Source organism: Myotis nattereri, assembly GCF_964212035.1.
Source record: "Myotis nattereri genome assembly, chromosome: 6".
In the NCBI taxonomy this organism is placed as follows: Eukaryota; Metazoa; Chordata; class Mammalia; order Chiroptera; family Vespertilionidae; genus Myotis; species Myotis nattereri.
The window spans coordinates 91476193-91495867 of record NC_138081.1 but is presented as its reverse complement, the minus strand read 5'-3'; the positions used below and the strand labels follow the sequence as shown (position 1 = coordinate 91495867).

Here is a 19675-nt window from a genome sequence, read left to right as displayed (position 1 = left end):
TTAAAGTAAGTGATACCAAGAAACATTGTTTAGAATAAGTGATACCAGGGAAAAAATTTTTTTAATATATTTTATTGATTTTTTACAGAGAGGAAGGGAGAGGGATAGAGAGTTAGAAACATCGATGAGAGAGAAACATCGACCAGCTGCCTCCTGCACACCCCCGACTGGGGATGTGCTTGCAACCAAGGTACATGCCCTTGACTGGAATCGAACCTGGGACCCTTGAGTCTGCAGGCCAATGCTCTATCCACTGAGCCAAACCGGTTAGGGCAGGAAACATTTTTTAAAGTTTTGTTTATATATTTAAAATCTTAGAAATAAAAGGGACTTCAAGGAAGTTTGAGTTCATCAGTGTCTTTATTACATGCCTGGCCTATACCATCCACAAATCAAGCAGGTCCTGAAACAGCACTTATCATTGACAATTAAACTTGATGAAGGAAATTATAGTGGTTTTTAGAAAAAGATTGTGGGCTCTAAGAGGAGAAAAAAAACCTTGTGGGCTTCACATGTCACAATTAGTGAGTGGACTATTAAGTACAGAAACCTCTTTCATCTGTTACAAAAATTAGGAATGAGAATCGTGTAGAATTATAGAATGTTAGAGCTGAGGACGTCATATTTTTCCTAATTTTTTTTTTTAGTCCTCACCTGAGGATATTTTTCCATTGATTTTTAGAAAGAGTGGAAGAGAGAGGGAAAGACAGAGAGAAATATCAATGTGAGAGAAACACATTGATTGGTTGCCTCCTGCATGAGCCCCTACCAGGGCCTGGGCCAGTACATGTCCTTAACAGGAATTGAACCGGGGACCCTTTGGGCCGCAGGCTCTACCCACTGAGCCAAACCAGCTGGGACACGTTTTCCCCCATTACTGACTGCATTTATTAAGTGTTTAGAGGTGTGAAGAACTAACGGGAATGTGGGCTTGAGTATCTTGCCTAACGGTGACAGCAATGTCCCTGCACGGAACCCTCTGTAACACGGCCCTTCCAATATTTCTCTAACTAACCTCCCTTCCCGGAGCTTCTTCATGTTGAAGTCCACTCTACTGCAAATTTACACTAGCAAGTTCTGTGCACGCGTAATTTTAATAATTACACAAGACTTAAGAAAAAATGGTATTAGATATTGACAAAAAATTCAGTTATCTGAGGGAAACTTCAGAAAAAATTGTAGCTCCATTTAATGTCTCTGATGGTAACAGGGGTTGTCTCCTTTCTTTTTAAAATATTCCCAAAGATACAGTACATGGAGAGGAGGTCAAATGTAAATAAAGCATCTTCTATGAGCCAAGAGTTCAAAATGTTATTTATTAAAAATGTAAACCTCCTGAAGGAGGTGTCATCCCCATCTTCAGTATTAGGAGAGGAAGAGAGGAATGTAATTTCCCAAGGTCACAGAGCTTGGTGGAGCCAAATTGGGAACCCAGATGGGACTCATTACATGGCCTGCACACTGTAACTCTACCACAGAATTTTCTCCTAAGAACTATTATAAGGATACATTTGTGTTTTCCTTTTTCCTTCCCCAATGCCAATAATTACATAACTAATAATTATATTTTTATCCTCTTCATGCATTCATTTATTTAGTCTAAACTGTTTCTAACTCTCCCTTTGAGTGAATGAAAATCTCTTCTCTCTACTTTCTAGTCTAATAGAGCTTTTACAAAGGCAGAGACTGCTAACTGTTCCCCAATTTTCCTCTCCTATAGTTATAGAAACAGTACATTTTTCAGCTAGGTAAATGGCTAGCCAGAGTAAAGGTTACTGTTTCAAGCCTCCCTTGCAGCTAGCTTTAACCATCAGAACATATTCCATGGGACATAAACACAAGCTCATGGAGCAATTTCTGGGAACCTCCTTTAAGACAGCTCATGTCTGCTCTTTTGCATCCTCTCCTGCCTCCCTTCCTTCTCCAACTTCCTTGCTGGAACACAGATATAATATTTCTAAAAAGTATTTTTAACCATGAGGATAAGGACCACCCTAGGGATGGGTGACTAATGAGCTTAAATGAGCTGGGTTCCATCTGGTCAAAACTTCACAGAGCTGAGCTGTCACACTAGCCCTAAGCTGCCTACTTCCAGGAATTCATGCAACAGAAGAAAAACAAAACACTTCTACTTGTTTAAGCCACTGTTACTTTGGGTCTTTATTACTCATAATCTAACATAACCTTAGGTGATACCTGCCATCACTCAGACTTGAAACAGATTCTAAACACATATTATTATAGTCATGTTTCCTGGCCACATTGGTAATACGGTAGCAGTAAGTTATATTTCAATATTAAAGTTTCACAGATATTCATTCTCTCAACATTGGCAAGTTTCCACCTCTCCTACCTTTCTCTGTAAATTGTGGGCGATGGTCTTATTTTCAATGACGGCATTGCTCTCGAGGCGTACCAGCTGCTCTGCGCGAGCTAAAACTACATCTAGCCGCATGTCAAAACCAAGTTCAGCAGCCATCTGGTCCAATTTCATTTTCTCTGAGAGCTGGTCCAGAAATTTAAGATACTACACCCAAGAACAAAAATGAAAATGAGACACAAAAATAAAGTTAACAGGCGATCTCGCACAATCCTCCCCATTCTCCCAAATTTACAGGTAGTTCTCATTAAACCCAGTAGGAGCCTGGCCCCCCAACACCAAAGTTTGGTAATGAATTCCTGACCTACCCTGCCAGCTCCATGTCCTGATCCTTGACCATATTCTCTTGATCGCCTGGTCAGTGACCTTGATGTTCAATCTAATATTATACATTCTTCTTAACCTTGCCATATGACAGATTTGCATGCTTCCAACTATTTCTCCATCTCTCTGCTTTGCTACATGCTGCTGCCACCACGCCCCTGCTAGGCTAATCCAACCCCAGGCATCCACACATCCAGACCTTCCATAGAGATTTTTCCCACCCTATGTGGCCCAGGCCTCAAAAGTGAAAAATGAGGACTTAACCAGTAGCCACAACACTCTCTATACAAACAACCTTTGGACAACACTTTTGCTTTAGAGAAATGTATTTAAGAGTTGTTAATGTATCATATAGTTAAAGGAACAACACTCCAAAATGGAGCTGTTATCAGGAAAGTCGAAGTTCACATTTTATTCATTTTTTTAAATATATATTTTATTGATTTTTTACAGAGAAGAAGGGAAAGGGATAGAGAGTTAGAAATATCAACGAGAGAGAAACATCAATCAGCTGCCTCCTGCATGCCCCCTACTGGGGATGTGCCCACAACCAAGGTACATGCCCTTGACCAGAATCGAACCTGGGACACTTCAGTCAGCAGGCCAACGCTCTATCCACTGAGCCAAACCAGGTAGGGCAAAGTTCACATTTTAACAGGTTAAAGTGACAATGTTCTGGGACCTTCCTCCACTTGATTTCTGTGGCTCAGCTGGCCATGCCAGATGTAGCGTAATGTCTACTAAGTACTTGCTGGATAACCAGATCGATCAATGTGCTTTCTGTATCATCATTCCATGATTTGGGTTCCATCTTTGAGATTTTTTTCTCATGGCAATAACTCGGGCAATTTCATGTATAAATAAATACAAATTCCTGACAACTGAAGCAATCCATTGCTTTTTTAATCCTCACCCAAGTATATGTTTATTGATTTTAGAGAAAGAGGGAGAGAGTAAAGGAGGGAGGGAAGGAGGGAGGGAAGGATGGAGGGAGGGAGGGAGAGAGGAAAGGAGGGAGGGAAGGAGGGAGGGAAGGAGGGAGGGAAGGAGGGAGGAAAGGAGGGAGGGAGGGAAGGAGGGAGGGAGAGAGGGAAGGAGGAAGGGAGGGAGGGAGGGAGGGAGGGAGGGAGGGAATGAGGGAGGGGAGGAGGGAGAGAGGGAGGGGAGGAGGGAGGGAGGGAAGAAAAACATCCATGTGATAAAGAAACATGCCCTGAGCAGGAATCAAACCTGCAACCTATTATCTTCTAATCTGAACTTTCTAAGAATCCCAACTGGGCTCCCTACCTTTAGTGTCTGGAACTTCAGAGCCTTCAGAAAACATTTGTCTTTTCCTCAAAACCCTTCTATGCCTCCCCATTACCTATAGGATAAAACCTCCAGTAATGAGCTTGACCTACCTCAATTATCCCTACCTGCCTCCAGAGCCACCTCCCACCTTTGGCCTCACCCAGTGTCTTTGTGCCTCATTCATCTTCTAAACAGTCCTATTACACCTCCCTTCCTTCATCCCTCCTGCTGTTCCCTCTGCCTCAGGTCCCTTCCCCACTCTTCTGCTGGACAAATTCCTACCTGTTCTTTAAAGCCCCTCACATATGTCACCTGTGGAATCTGCCCCTTCTCCCCACTAAAATGCTACTTACCCTTCAACGATCAACTCAACTATAGTCTTCCTGTAAAATCATCCCTTTATACAGAAGCTATCACTCTTTCCACTGGGCTCATGCTGCTCTTTCTTAATCAGTACCCCGTTATACACTTATAGTCTTTAGTACAGCAAATTATTTGAATGACTGGCTCCTCTATTGAATGATGAGCCATTTAAGATGAATCGTGAGTTATGCATTCATACCTTACCCTCCAAGCCTTCAGCGTCTCATATATAACAGCTGTCCAATATATTTGTTAAGTTTAATTAGATATAATTGAATGATTAGATTTCGTTTGAATCAAGGAAGTGCCAAACAATAGGAAGAGACCTCAAAAAAATACCCATTGTTCCTTGAAATTTACTCATGATTCAGAGCGTAACCATCTATCGAATTGCTGCAAAACTCAGAATAATTTCAGGTAAAATACTACAGTGCAACAGATGTATCCACCCATGGACATGCCCTCCAGTTATTACTTTTTGCTTCTCAAAACTCAGGTTGTCTCGCAAAACATCTCCAGACACCAGCTCCCCCTCCAGGTGTGTCAGCTGACCCTGAAGGGCCTCCAGCTTGTGCTCAGCTTTCTGGGCTCTCTGCAGGGCTTTCTGGTGAAACCCAGACTCATTTTCCAACTGTTCAACAAGCTCAGATATTTGGGCTTCAAGCTGGGAAACCATCTGGAAACAAACAAAACAAGAATAAGCCTTGTTTTCAATGCGCTGAAGTGTTAAAACCTACTGCTCAGTGCAAACAGCATATTATTTATAACAACATCATCCAGATTCTTCAGAAAAATGGATTAAGAAACAGGTAATTGATCAATGTATTTGAAATAAATCTGTATCCATTACCTAATAAAATATTTTTGATTGGCCTTTTTAATTTTTATCTCATTCCTCAAATAAGTTACTCCATAAATGTTTATGGATAACATTTACTTACCCCTAATTTAATTTAATTTAGGAATCTTAAAGCTTAGTTGGAAAAAGAGTTCAGACAGATAGTACTTTTAAAACCTATACAAGTGTCAAAAAGAACTATATAAGTATCATTCTTCTTCTACCATCTGTAGTGGTTTAAAGACTATGCAGTGAGTTCATCTTGATAAGCAACCTTGAGAAGTTATCAGTGAATTCAAGAGCACAAAGCTACAGGGTGGGGCAAAAGTAGATTGACAGGTGTTCATATGGGAAATAATACAATAAGTGAAAATAATAATACGAGAATAAACTCTGTTTCATGTACTCACAACTGGAAACCCACTTGTGCCCCACCCTGCATTGCTTCAAGCTCCTTCTCCATTTTCTATTGAGTATGGTTACTCCTTCACTAACCGTCAGTGGTGCTGCCTCTGGGCTACACAGTTATGGGGCAATGTTATCGTCTGAACATGTGAAAGGTCAAAATTATTTTAATATGGTGATTCTGCATCGGATCAATGGCAGTGTACAAGCAGGCAGGACAGTCTGAGTACTACCTCCCCTCCTATAACATAAGGTGACTGCTTTCCTGCTGAATGCCCCAAGACTCGCACGACCCCTCACTTGCCCAGTGCTTCCACCCTCCTGTGAAGTTGCTCTTTGTCCTGACCTTCCTTTAAACGTAAGTTTACCAAAGACCGCAGGTTGGATGTGAGGGCGATCTGGCTGCGACATCTGTCACCCCATTGATCGCCAGGGTTGATTCAGCTGATCTGGCTGGCTAGGCGGGTGTCCCCCTCCTTCCTCACAGATCCATGTGCGTTGCGTCCCTCCCGAAGCTGCACGCTCAGTCGAAGAGGACGACACCCCCCCCCCCCCCAAGAGAGGACCAGTCTTCGGTCAAGGGTATACGAGTAGCTGCGCTACCCTGCTAGAACCTCCAAACAAGCTCTCAAAGACCGCAGGTATACTTTGAGAAACTCAAATTGATTCTTGCAAATCCAGTTTTCATAAAACGTTGAATTCAATAAAAACACCCAGTGTGAGGTGATAAATTTTGTTTTGATGGTTTTGATGGTTTGTTTTCGAAAAGGAGAGGGGGGGAAAGTAGTAGATATTTACATAATAGTACCATTCCCACAGAAATTGAAATATCTTGGTTTCAGATTTAGTGCTTTCCTTTAAAAAAAAACAAAAATAAAAAAACCCTTCTGTTTATCTATCTATAAACAACCATGCTTAAAGGCAAGAAGAAATTAAAGCTGTGTTAAATATTTTGAAACAATCGGATTTGTTCTGAGTTACCCTCAGAGCTTAAGCTGAGGATCAATAGTTATAAATCAGAAAAAGAATTCACTTCAATGTAAGAAAAAAAATTTTCCCTGGTCCCTATAATTATAAAGTAATACATACCCATTGTAAAAGATCCATTCAGAACAACAACAAAAAAATGCATAAATCAGCCAAAAAAATAATCCCCGTGATCTCACTGCCCAGAGATAGCAATTATTAATATTTTCAAATAACTTATTGCATGCACTGTTTAAATATCATTGAGATGACACTATATTTACCATTTTATCTTTTTGCTTTTACCTCACACTTTAAGCAACTTTCCATGTCAGGTAGTAGACTCCCAGTTGCTGTAGTGGCCAGAAGTTGGCCAATCATTAGTTAAGAATGTGCTGGGGTGGGTTAAAGTGCTCTAATCAGAAATGATAGACTACTTGACCTCTAAACTCTCTAATCCTGTACGTCTATTGTTTTCAAGGTCCCAGGGCTGTTTCCATTAATTCTAGACCTCTGAGGGTGCTGGAAATCAAATATTTGTGGGAAGCTGCTCAATGCCACATCCAAGGAATTCTATTTCCCAAGGAAATTCCAAATTTCATTACAGAATATGAGACTCTGAGAACCAGCATTTCATATTTCCCATCCTAACTAATGATAGATCTGATCTTAATGCAAGAGAAAGGTATGCTTGTCTTGGTACAACATACCAAGTACAACCTACAAAACAATGGCCATCAAACATCGTCCCCAAGATACTGCCTCCTGGGGACTGTTTAATGATATCATATTATACAGCACATTCCTGTGCAGGAGGAAATGTGGTTCCACATTTATCTTCCTGTGGGAAATGAGTCTTTCTACCTGAAGATCATTCAACACTTCTCCTATCCCACAGAAACACAGAAAACCTCAACTGGAGAGATGGGAAACTGAGTGATCACTTAGCCACAGTCAGCACACTGCAGAACAGAGGAAAGCAAAGTCTTCCATAGAAACCAATCCGTAAAGACTCCAGTTCGAAGATGACACCTTGAACAACTGCAGGAAGCTAGACTGAGGAAGTAGTACTAACCCTGAAGGAAGAAGCAGACATCCTGATGTAGACCAGACTGTGGGACAGGGACTTAGGTGTCCGATCGTCCTGGTTTCAAATTCCAACTCTACTACTGGCCAGTGTGTTAACCAAAGCAAGTAATTAACCTCTTTGAAATGTACAGACTTTGTTATGGTAATTAGGTGAGACCATTTAGATCATTTGAGTAGCACGGTATTTACACTCAATTGAAGTTCACCACACCGCATACATTTTTATCACCAGTATCACTCCTGCAGTATGTTGTTTCAGTCAACGCTATGCTTTTGTCATACAGAGTTCAAGGGACCTTTTGGGAAGTGTCCTGTGTCCTACGTCATGTTCCTCTACTTATTTTCAGCCCACAGAGACTGAAGTCTTTCTGAGAAGGACAAATAAGGGACAAGCATGTTGAATTAATGGTGAGAGGGTCCGTGTTGAATCCTTACCCTGTGAAACCCAAGAGTGTCCCATGGACCTTGAAGACTCAGCAGAGTAGAACTTGTAAAACCACCAGGACGTTGATGGTGAACTGTGCAGATCCACCAGCTGCCCTCTCAAGGTTCCGGTGTCCAGAGAGGATCAAACAGCTGAGAACCTCCCCATACTCTATGCATCAGAACTCGGCTTCATAAGCTTACTGAGGTCTCAGTGGATACACTACCAAGTTTTTTCAGAGCTAAATTTACATAAAAGTATCTAATAAATGAATGTTCCAATCTGACTCCATTCTTGGGAACATCAGATGCCAGTGCCTGGATGAACATAGGTGTCCCACCGAAACTGGTGGTATGATTTCCACACCAAGAAGTCTGAAGATTCACGAAGCATTTCTTTCTCTCTTTTTCTTAGTATCGACTATTAACATACCCCTGATAGTCTATGGGGCAGAATGTGCCATGGATTTCGGCACTAGAAAAAGGTAGGGAATGGGGGGAGGGGAGGGGGGATGTAATAAAGAATACCTACTTCAATTGTTTTTAAACAAAAAAGGACACTGAAGTAAACCACACTTCAAACGCAAGCAGCTTGATTTTTGGACGGGAAGTAATAACGCCCTAAAGAATGAATTCACTTCCCAAGGACAAGTTGCTGTTGATTTCACCAAAGAGGTCCTTTTGCACTAAGTCTGAGCCAAATGGAAGCACGAGCGCTCTAAACTGGAGAAGGAGCCACTTGGGTCACTTAAGGACCAGTGCCTTTTGGACCTGAGTGACTCTTCCGATTATTCAAGTTATTCACTTAAGAAATATATAAAATAAGTTATCAGGAGCCAGGTGGAACACCTATCAAATTCTCCTTCCTTCCTGTCAGTATGTGTGGCTGACACTATTGACTAGCTAATCCTTTCGTTGACTAACTTTTGTTATGGGGTAAATTAGGTCCCCCAAAAAGAGGTATGTTGAAGTCCCCCAGTACCTCAGACTTTATTTGGAAATGGAGTCTTTTTTTTATTTAAATGTTTTATTGTTTGAAGTGTTACATGAGTCTTCTTTTCCCCCCATTGAAATGGAGTCTTTACAGAGAAAATCAAGTTAAAATGAGGTCATGAGGGTGGTCCCTAGTCCAATGTGACTCATATCCTTATGTAAAGGGGAAGTTTGGACACAGAGACACATACTAATAAAAGGAAAATGATGTGAAAACAGAGAGAACAAGCCAAGTGGTAGCTGAGGCTGCCAGAAGCCAGGCGAGAGGCATGGGACAGATTCCCTACCACACCCTCAGAAGAAACCAATCCTGCTGACAGCTTGATTTGGGACTTCTAGTCTCCAGGACTGTGAGACAATACACTTCTATTGTTTAAGATCTTCCTTCTCCAGTTCACGGTACTTTGTTACAGCTATCCTAGGATATTAATACACTCTAGGGCAGCAGTTCTCAACCTGTGGGTCGCGACCCTTTTGGCGGTCGAATGACCCTTTCACAGGGGTCACCTAAGACCATCCTGCATATCAAATATTTACATTATGATTCATAACAGTAGCAACATTACAGTTATGAAGTAGCAACAAAAATAATTTTATGGTTGGGTCACAACATGAGGAACTATATTTAAAGGGCCAGAAGGTTGAGAACCACTGCTCTAGGGGCTGGGAGAGCCAAAATCCCTATCTGTTCATTCTTCCCAGTGTCCTGTAGCCAGGGGTGACTATGTAACACACTTTTGGACAATGAAAGGTCAGTGGGAGTCTGTGGAAGCTTCTTGGTAAATGTTTGCTCAGGAGATTTGAAGGCTAAGAACAGAGCAGAATGATGAGCTCAGAAGGGGGCGTGTGGACTTTTGGGACAAACCTCAGGTCCTTCGGGGCACGGGCTGGGCCCCCACTGCTCTCACAGAGCTGTCAGACCAAGATGCATGCCAATGGGGAAAACAGAGCCTTATGTGTACATAAAGCAGAACAGAAGAGCTTGGTCTAGATCAGTGGTTCTCCACCTTCCTAATGCCGCAACCCTTTAATACAGTTCCTCATGTTGTGGTGACCCCCAATTTCATTGTTACAAATTGAACATAATTAAAGCATAGTGATTAATCACAAAAACAATATGTAATTACATATGTGTTTTCTGATGGTCTTAGGCGACCCCTGTGAAGGGGTCGTTTGACCCCCAAAGGGGTCACGACCCAAAGGTTGAGAACCGCTGGTCTAGATAAATGTTTGTGAGCCTCTAATAATTTATCTTTAATTTAGGAAATGACATGGAAATCAATCACAGTCATAATTCTCATGCAGATGATTAACCAGTGAGGCAACATCTAAAAGGGAGACAAAAATTTTGACCTCCCCCTATGTCCGTAGCAGCACAATTTACAATAGCTAAGATGTGGAAACAGCCTACGTGCCCATCAGCAGATGAGTGAATAAAAAAAAAAATTATGGCCAAAGCCGGTTTGAATCAGTGGATAGAGCGTCAGCCTGGGGACTGAAGGGTCCCAGGTTTGATTCCGGTCCGGGGCATGTCCCTGGGTTGCAGGCACATCCCCAGTAGGGAGATGTGCAGGAGGCAGCTGATCGATGTTTCTCTCTCATTGATGTTTCTGACTCTCTATCTCTCTCCCTTCCTCTCTGTAAAAAATCAATAAAATATATTTTTTAAAAAAAATTATGTTACAGCTACACAATGAACACTATGTGGCAATAAAAAAGGAAGAACTCTTACCATTTACTGCAGCATGGATGGACTTGGAGAGTATTATGCTATGCCAAATAAGCCAGCCAGAGAAAGATAAGTATCACATGATCTCACTCATATGTGGAATCTAATGAACCAAATAAACTAATGATCAAAAATAGACTCAGAGATATAGAAGCATGAACAAACTGTTGAACCTCAGAGGGAAGGCAGGGGAGGGTGGGCTGGAAGAGATCAACCAATGAACTTGTATGCATATATGCATAACCCAGGAACACAGATAATGCGGTGGTGAGGGTCTGGCGGGGAGAGGGGGAGTGGGCTGGAAGAGGTTAATGGGAGGGGGGGGAGGACCTATGTAATACTTTCAACAATAAAGATTTTTCTTTTTTAATTTGGCCTCAAAATTCTAAACTAAAACCTGAAAATGTCGCAACTTTCTGTCATTGTGCAAGACGTCATTTCAAAAACACGTGTTACGAGTGTCCTGAAATTTCAAGGCTAAATAACATCTAAATACTCATGTAGAAATCCTGGAAATGGACAGTAGAATGTTTCTTTAAAAGAGTGGTTTTCAAGGGGGGTGGGGGGGTAAGTTCACCCCCCCCCCCCCCACAGGGGCACATGGCAATGTCTGGACACCTGTTTGGTTGTCACAAACTGTGGAAAAAAGAAATGTGAGTGGTATCTAGTGGGGAGAAGTCCAGAGCTGCTGCTGACCACCCTACAGGGCACCAAATGGCCCCCAAACAAATGACTTCCCAGCCCCAAATTTCAACAGTGCCCAGGCTGAGGAAGTCTGCTCCCTAAGATAGAGTAACGCTTTCAAAAAAGAATATTAGATTTTGCTATAAGCATGAAAGCAAGGAACAATAGAAATGGCTGCTTGAAAAAGCATGGGTGGTGTCCTGATGAGAATTGCAAATAACGCAGAGTACGAATGAAGAGCAAAGGGGTAAACAAGAAAAGCAGGCGGCGACCCGGAGTGGAGAGCCCCGCCTGAGCCCAGCCTGAGCCCGCCGTGGACCTCCCCATGGGGATCACTCAATTTTTGACTGTATTTGACCACGGCAGCTGGCAGGGTATGCCACCTCCCAACAAACACATTCATCCATTTGTACGGCTCCCGCTCTTCAGAAACATCTCTAAGACAATATATGAAACCCATTTTCTCCTGATTTTACTTGAAGATGAGTCACACAAGAGGCTGGCGATATGCTTGATTTCAGGCTTTTAAGTGGGGAGAGCGGCTACTTAAAAAAAATTACAGGGTGGGAAAGGCAGACAAAGGCACTAAGGACACTGCATCATTGTAATTGTTATGGGAAGTGGGGGAAGGCCATCCAGCCTAACCAATTTACACTGTTTTGCTTTACAAAATAAACATATACATTATGCTGACAATTTCGTGCCACATTTCACATGCTGGAATTACAACAGCTTCTGAGAACATGTGGGAAATAGCAGAGGGAAGCAATAAAATGAAATGGCAAAGAACCATTAGCTATTGAAGTCCATCTCTTACTATTCAAGGTAAATAGCCTAATGAAGTCCTTCTTTCTCAGTTCTGTAAATGACTTCCTTCCCCCATCTAGGGCCTATCTGTGTACTGAATCACAAGGAAAACGGGGTTCCTCTCACAGACCCACACTTCTTACAAGGACGAGCACTTGATAGCCACAAAGAGAAGAGCCCCATACTGGACAAAGCGGTCACGGGGGTTGCTCCTAGAGCACACGTGAATGCTACGGAATTCTTAAAGGGGATTTAAAATGCTGTATTGCTAGAGGAGATTGCTAGAGCAGCCATGAACTCTGAGTTAACGATCGCTCTAAGGTTTTCGGGCACATTAAGAAATGGACACGCGCATTGTCTCCTTCTGGCCACGCCTGTAAATACTAGCAGAAGAAACAGTCCCTAATGGAAGTACACCCAGAGTTTGGGAACGACTCACTTTAAACCTCATTAATTAGAACCTCAATCATTTGCACTGGATGATAACTTAGAGTTGGGCTGACGTTGACTAAGCAAAGCTTTACAGAACGTGAGATTTGTTAATAGTATAAACAAGATAACAAAATTAAATAAGCTCCAGTCATAGGTGCGAATCAAATCATTTTTCTCCACTTGTTACAAAGGTCTCCTAAAAGGCTGTTTGAGGCACCTCCACATTAGCCAAAGGCGGAGCGAAGGAGGGAGAGGGGGAGAAGCAGGAGCAGCAACAGTGCGCATTTATTGTTGCTACTTGTCAGACGGCGTGCGAAGGACATAACAACAACTTGTCTTGCATTAAGCAGTTACAGTAAACAACCACCTTATGAGACAGGTACTTAGAGATCTAGGAACCCTTACCTGCAATTCCAAAATCCAAAACTATCTGAAACCTGGCAGCCTTTCTGTAACTCATTTACCGATAAAGCTTGGACAGCCCCGATTTGGCAGCAAGCCCTGACCCGAGGTGACATAAGACTGATTCTGCATGAGCTGGGAGGGCCGCACGTGGAGGGGCTGCTCACGGGTGTCCCTAGAGAATGATGGGTGTGGTAGATTACGGGGCCTGTCCCTGGCCCCACCGAGGGGAGCTGTGGCAGACTGCCTCCTCTATCGCCTTTCTAAACTCCGAAAAATTCTGAATTCAAAAACACATTATTCAGATAAGCGGTGTGGACTGTGCTGTCCCTGTACTGAAGGTGAGTGAACACAATCTCCCAGGCCATACTCTGGGGAACCTGCCGCAGGTCACACCTGGAGGGAGGGAGTGTGCGGCAGAGACAGGATCCGCCTCGAGGTTCTGACTCCGGACCCACAATGTAGTCAGCAGTTGCGTGAGTGACTCTCCAGGCTTGGTAAGTACAATACATCATTGAAAGTAAGAAATTGAAACCACGTTTAAATGATACCTTTCACTCACTCAGATAACGCAGTTACTGAGGATGCTAAGTGAATGAGTGCACTGTCCTGGAGAGGCCTCACTCACCCTTTTCTGGCTCTCTTCCTGGCTGTCCATTTCTCGAATCTTCTCCAGAATGGCCTCCTCTGTGGATCCAATCATGCCCAAGCTGCCCCTAAGGAGGTCTGCAATTTTCTCCCTAAACGAGGTGTGCTGGCTTTGCAAGGCTGCGGCCGCCTCCAAACTGGCCTTCAAACTTCTCTCCAACTCGCAAGAGTCTTTCTTCAAGAGGCTCAGCTCCTGCTTCGAAGCATCCCAGGCCCGCTGGCCCGCAAGCAGCCTTTCTCGGAAGATCTGAACTTCCCTTTCCAGAGCTTCCTTTGCCTCTACAGCACTGAGCAAGTCCTAAGACAATGACAGAGTGAGAACAAAAACATTAGCAGCCAATGGGAGGCACCTACGCTAGGTTTTCAAGGAATCGGGGTTTAATCCTTATTCCATTTTAAAATCGAAATCATCTCTTCAGAAAGTTATTAAATAGTAAAGGCTATGTCAGGTAAATTTAGGTGTCTAAAAAAGAGAAGAGATATTTGCCCTGGTCAGGTAGCTTAATTGGTTAGAGTGCCATCCCCATATACCAAGGTTACAGACTTGATACCTGGTCAGGGCACATACAAGAAGCAACCGATGAATGCATAAATAAGGGGAACAATAAATCAATGTTCCTCTCTCTCTCACTCTCACTCTCTCTCTCAAATGAATCAATAAATTTTAAAAAATCTTTTAATATATTTTTATTGATTTCAGAGAGGAAGAGAGAGGGAGAGAGAGATAGAAACATCAATATTGAGAGAGAATCATTGATTGGGTGCCTCCTGTATGCCCCCTACTGGGGACTGAGCCCACAACTCAGGCACGTTTCCTGACTAGGAATCTAACCTTGACCTCCTGGTTCATAGGTCGATGCTCAACCACTAAGCCATGCTGGCCGGGCAACAAATAAAATTTTTTTAAAGATAAGAGATATAAATCAGGGCTAGGAAAAAAATAAAATTGACATGTAAGCTTTTTATATGTGGACTTCTGGAAAGAGTTAATAAAAAACCAATCATTGGGGGGCAGGGGAGACTGGGTGAAGGTCAATAGGGAAAAAAAGGAAACATATGTACTACTATTTGCAATACTTTAAACAATAAAACAAATTTAAAAAAAACAATTGTTGACTAATATACTAGTAGATTCAATCCATATCTAGTACTGTATGATTACAAAACCATTAGTTCTCAAGCTTGGTAGGGAAATTGATTTTGAAAAAACAGTAAACCCTCAGACTCCTAACTAAATACTAAAAATTAACTAGAGGTGTCTCTTTAATACTAGTCTAAATAATGCAATGTTCTCATAGGAACATCATTGCACAGAGAGTAAGGTCTTTCTTTCAATATTAATTGGCTGTGTATCCCCTTTTCTCATGAAGACAAACTAAAACTGGCAGGACCTGAAGAAAGGAGTAGAGATAACTAGCCATTTGGTGGGCGGGAGAATTAAAAGTAGAGGGAGGTAAACAACCATACGGAGAATAATAATTTCAATGAACGTAAAATGTATCATTAGGTTCATAAACATAATTAAAGGCATAGGGAAGGTTACCTGAGCACCTATTTCTATTTACCATAATCTAGAATGTTCCAAAGAGACATAGAAGGGCATCTTTAAAATTCATTTTTAAAAAAACAACACTTGTTGACGTCAAGTTCCAAAACACAGGAGTTCACATTAAAAAAGATTAAGCAGTTGGTTGACCAGCTCTGCTATAGTATTGCAGCCTACTGAACAGACAAAAATAGTTTATTTTTTATTAAAAACTAGAGGCCCGGTGCACCAAAATTTGTGCACTCGGGGGGAAGGGGTCCCTCAGCCCGGCCTGTGCCCTCTCACAGTCTGGGACCCCTCGGGAGATAATGCCCTGCTGGCTTAGGCCTGCTCCCAGGTGGCAGATGGCAGGCCCAATCCCTAGGTGCAGCCCCTGGTTGGGCTCAGAGCAGGGCCGATTGGGGAGTTGGGGCGCCGCCGCCTGTCATGCACAGAGCAGGGCGGATTGGGAGGTTGTGATACCACCCTCAGTCATGCTCAGGGTAGGGCCGATTGGGGGGTTGGGGCACCGCCCCCTGTCACACTCAAGGCAGGGTCGATGGGGAGGTTGCAGCGCCACCCCCTGTCATGCACAGAGCAGGGCCAATCCGGGGGTTGGGGCGCTGCCCCCGGTCACACACAGAGCAAGGCCCATCATGGGGGGTGGGGCTCCTTACCCTGTCACGCACAGAGCAGGGCCTATCAGTGGGTTGGGGAGCTCCCCCCGTCACTCACAGAGTAGGGCTGATAGGGGAGTTGGGGCACCACTCCCTGTCACATACAGAGCAGGGCCGATTAGGGGGTTGGGGCACCGCCACTGTCACACTCAGGGCAGGGCCAATGGGGAGGTTATGGCTCTGCCCCATCACACACAGAGCAGGGCCCGTGGGGGGGGGGGGGGGTTGGGGTGTCGCCCTCTATCACCCACAGAGCAGGGCCGATCAGGGGGTTGGGGTGCCACCACTCTCACACTCAGGGCAGGGCCGATGGGGAGGTTATGGCTCTACCCTGTCACACACAGAGCAGGGCCCATGGGGGGCCGCAGGGGGGTGGTGGGGGGGGGGGGTTGGGGCACCGCACCGTCACACACAGAGCAGGGCCGATCAAGGGTTGGGGCACCGCACCGTCACACACAGAGCTGCAGGGCGATCAGGGGGTTTGGGCGCTGCCCCCTGTCATGCTGATCCTGGTGCCAGGAGGCCTCTCGGCTCCGCTGATCCCGGTGCTGGGAGGCATATTACCCTTTTACTATATAGGATAGAGGCCTGGTGCATGGGTGGGGCTGGCTGGTTTGCCCTGAAGGGTGTCCTGGATCAGGGTGGGGGTCCCCACTGGGGTGCCTGGCCAGTCTGGGTGAGGGGCCGACTGCTCCTTTTTTTCTTTTTTTTTTTATTCTGGGCCAGCTTTAGCTCTGGCTCCAGCTCTGAGGCCTCTGCTGCTGAAAGAAGGTATCTTGTTTGTTTGTGTTCTATAATCGAAACAATGTATAACTCCAGCTCTGAGATCCCGGGCTCGCTGAAAGCAGGTTTCTGGGGTTTTGTTTAGCTTCTATATTTATTACAATGTTTCAAACTGCAAGCTCAGAGGCCGGCAAGGCAGGCAGAGAATGTTGGTTTCCTCCGTCACTGAAGCAAGCAAGCCTCATGTTAGTTTCAAGCTGCCTGGCTGCCGGCCACCATCTTGGCTGGAAGTTAATTTGCATATCTCCCTGATTAGCCAATGGGAAGGGTAGCGGTCGTATGCTAATTACCATGTTTCTCTTTTATTAGATAGGATAGTAGTTAGGGTAAAAAAAAAAAACTAAAAAGCAACAATATCTTTGAATAACAAATTCTACAACTACACTAGCCAGTAACATTTCAGGCTGCTAGTTCAAATGCAATCATGCCTTTTGCATTAAAACTTGGTTTTAAGGGAAATTTACCTCCACCAACAGCATGTAGACAAGGAAAATATTACTTGAAATGCTCCTCCCTACTTTTTATTTATAAAAGAGAATGTCTTACTTTCCCCCCCTTTCGGTGATTTTTGTATTTAATCAAGGAAGCTCAGGCATCAATGTGAAATAAAAGTCATCACGTGGAGAGGTAGTTAGAGAAGCTGCCCTTTCAGAGATGTAATAAACTAATTGTGGGACCTATTTTGTGAGACGCTTTGCTCTTCGAGGTCCTGGCAGCGGCTCTGTAACCCTGCTCCCTCTCCCAGCCAGCCCTCTGCAAAAAAGCCCCCCCCCCCCCCACTGCTGATTGCATGTTGGCCCTTAGAATAACGAGTCAAGGGCCCTTGATCACAAATACGATATTTTAACACTTCACTGATGTCTTTTCAGATGGTAATACAATAGCTGCTCAATTTCAGTAACCAGTATCAGGGCTGGTGATGACAAGCAAGGCCTATTATATTTCACTTGGAAACACCAATCCTAATGTGTGGTTAGAAAGCTGAGGTCCTAACTTCCAGGATGCATGGATTTAAAAAAAATTTTTTTTTGTTAATCCTCACACGAGGATATTTTCCCATTGATTTTAGGAAAGAGTGGAAGGGAGGGGTAGAGAGCAAGAGAGAGAAACATCAATGTGAGAGAGCGACATCAAGTGATAGCCTCCCACACGTGCCCAGACCAGGCTGAGGACTGAGCCTGCAACTGGAATCAAACCCATGACCCTTCAGTTCGAGGGCCAATGCTCTAATCACTGAGCAAAACCGGCTAAGGCTCATGGATAGAAATTCTAATCTCCTCCGTTCTAAAACCCCATAGAATATTAGATATTAATTTTTATATTGAAAGAAAACCCTTAATGCAAAATAAGGGGGTTTCCATGGCTAATATACTGTTAACCAAGTATTTTCAAAAGGTCCCCAAAGAACATATCAGACACTGGAGTACTACAGACTTACTACTATCAGTTTGGAGTAAACTACCCAATTGGCAGCTTACACCAGAGACCAATAAACACAGTAAAAATATTACAGCCCCAAGGGATTTTTTCCACCTCAATGTCAGACCGTGGTCTTACTGCCTTAGCGACAAGGACCGAAACAGTCCACTAGTGAGTCCAAAGCACAAACATGTGTCCAGTAAAAATCAGAAAACTCATCTGGGATCTTGGGATGCAGTGGCACATGGCAGCGGGTCCGATTTCTTTCCGGGACATGTTTCAGGCCAGTGAACGATTTGCTAATTCGCGTATGAAATGCAGAACTGGGAGCCAGTGACAGGCCTTGGGGACAGCCACTCTCCCGGCACTCTGATTAAGCACTTCAGGGCACAGGGCTGATCTGCTGGGCACAGATGTCCTCAGACTGCAAATGCAATTACCTGCAGAGCTATCAGGAGGCAGCGGCCAGAGTGGAGTCTGGTTGCGTGGCTACCTCAAGGATACGCTAAAGTAATGTGACATGGGTATCGCAGGCCAGGACCTGAGGCTGCTGTCAGGCCACACTGACACGCAAATCAGGGCTGACCTCCATGGGGAACCACATCTGCAAATAAGGTCAGGCCCTATCAAGACAGTAACAGCTGTCCCTGTACTAAATTTACTTTAATTTAGGAATCTTTAGATTCAGTACTACTAATGCAACAAATGAATAATGATACCTTTGCAAATACTTTTAACAAAGACAATTGTAAGTGATATGAGTTAGGCATTCTATTTAACTTCTTAATTAAATGCATGTCTTCATTAATTGCCAATTAAATGCATTGAGTAATGAAACCAAAGGTTTGTGATTTAAAAACACAGTTGATTCCTATTATAATGTTGCTAGCTATTTATTATATGGATTTGGATATGCGTGAGATCAAACTGCCTCTTAAAAAATACAATGACTAATGTCCGGGTGGCAAACCTCTGGCTCTGGCTAAATTCATCCAAACCCAGACAGATCTTGTGAAATTAAAAACCAGTTGGCTGCTTCTACCTCCTGCAGTTAAGGTGAACAAATAAACTCAGAAATCCTCCCCAAACAGGCACTCTCATACATTGCTGGTAGAAGTGTGAATAGATATGCTAGGTACATATTTACACCAAAATATGTAACAAAATATAATAGGCACATATCCGGTGGCCCTGCAATTCCAGTCTTTAAAATATACCTGCAGATTATTAAATATGGAAAATAAGGCATGTGCAAAGTTATTCAATCATAGGTAGCAAAAGAGTAGGTACTACATGAATATTCACTGGCATGTGACTGGTTAAATAGGAGATGCCCATCCCCCGAACATTATGTAGTCTGAAAAAGAACGGAGGAAACTTTTTATACACTGATATGAAAGGCTCTCTTAGATATAGTTAGTGAAAAAAGTCAAGTGCCTAACCATGTGTCTAGTACAGGGGTGGGCAAACTTTTTGACTGGAGGGCCACAATGGGTTC

General features: G+C 43.5%; 1 protein-coding gene across 1 annotated transcript in view; it reads right to left on the bottom strand.

The window, feature by feature from the left end:
• The window catches only part of CCDC170 (coiled-coil domain containing 170), a 78192-nt gene that overhangs the window by 6747 nt on the left and 51770 nt on the right, over nucleotides 1–19675 (bottom strand). The window contains exons 7-9 of the mRNA XM_081093674.1: nucleotides 13754–14071; nucleotides 4833–5033; nucleotides 2354–2527 (exon numbers count right to left, since the gene is read on the bottom strand). Coding sequence (XP_080949800.1) covers nucleotides 2354–2527; nucleotides 4833–5033; nucleotides 13754–14071 — 693 coding nt within the window. The remainder of the gene's footprint in view (nucleotides 1–2353; nucleotides 2528–4832; nucleotides 5034–13753; nucleotides 14072–19675) is intronic.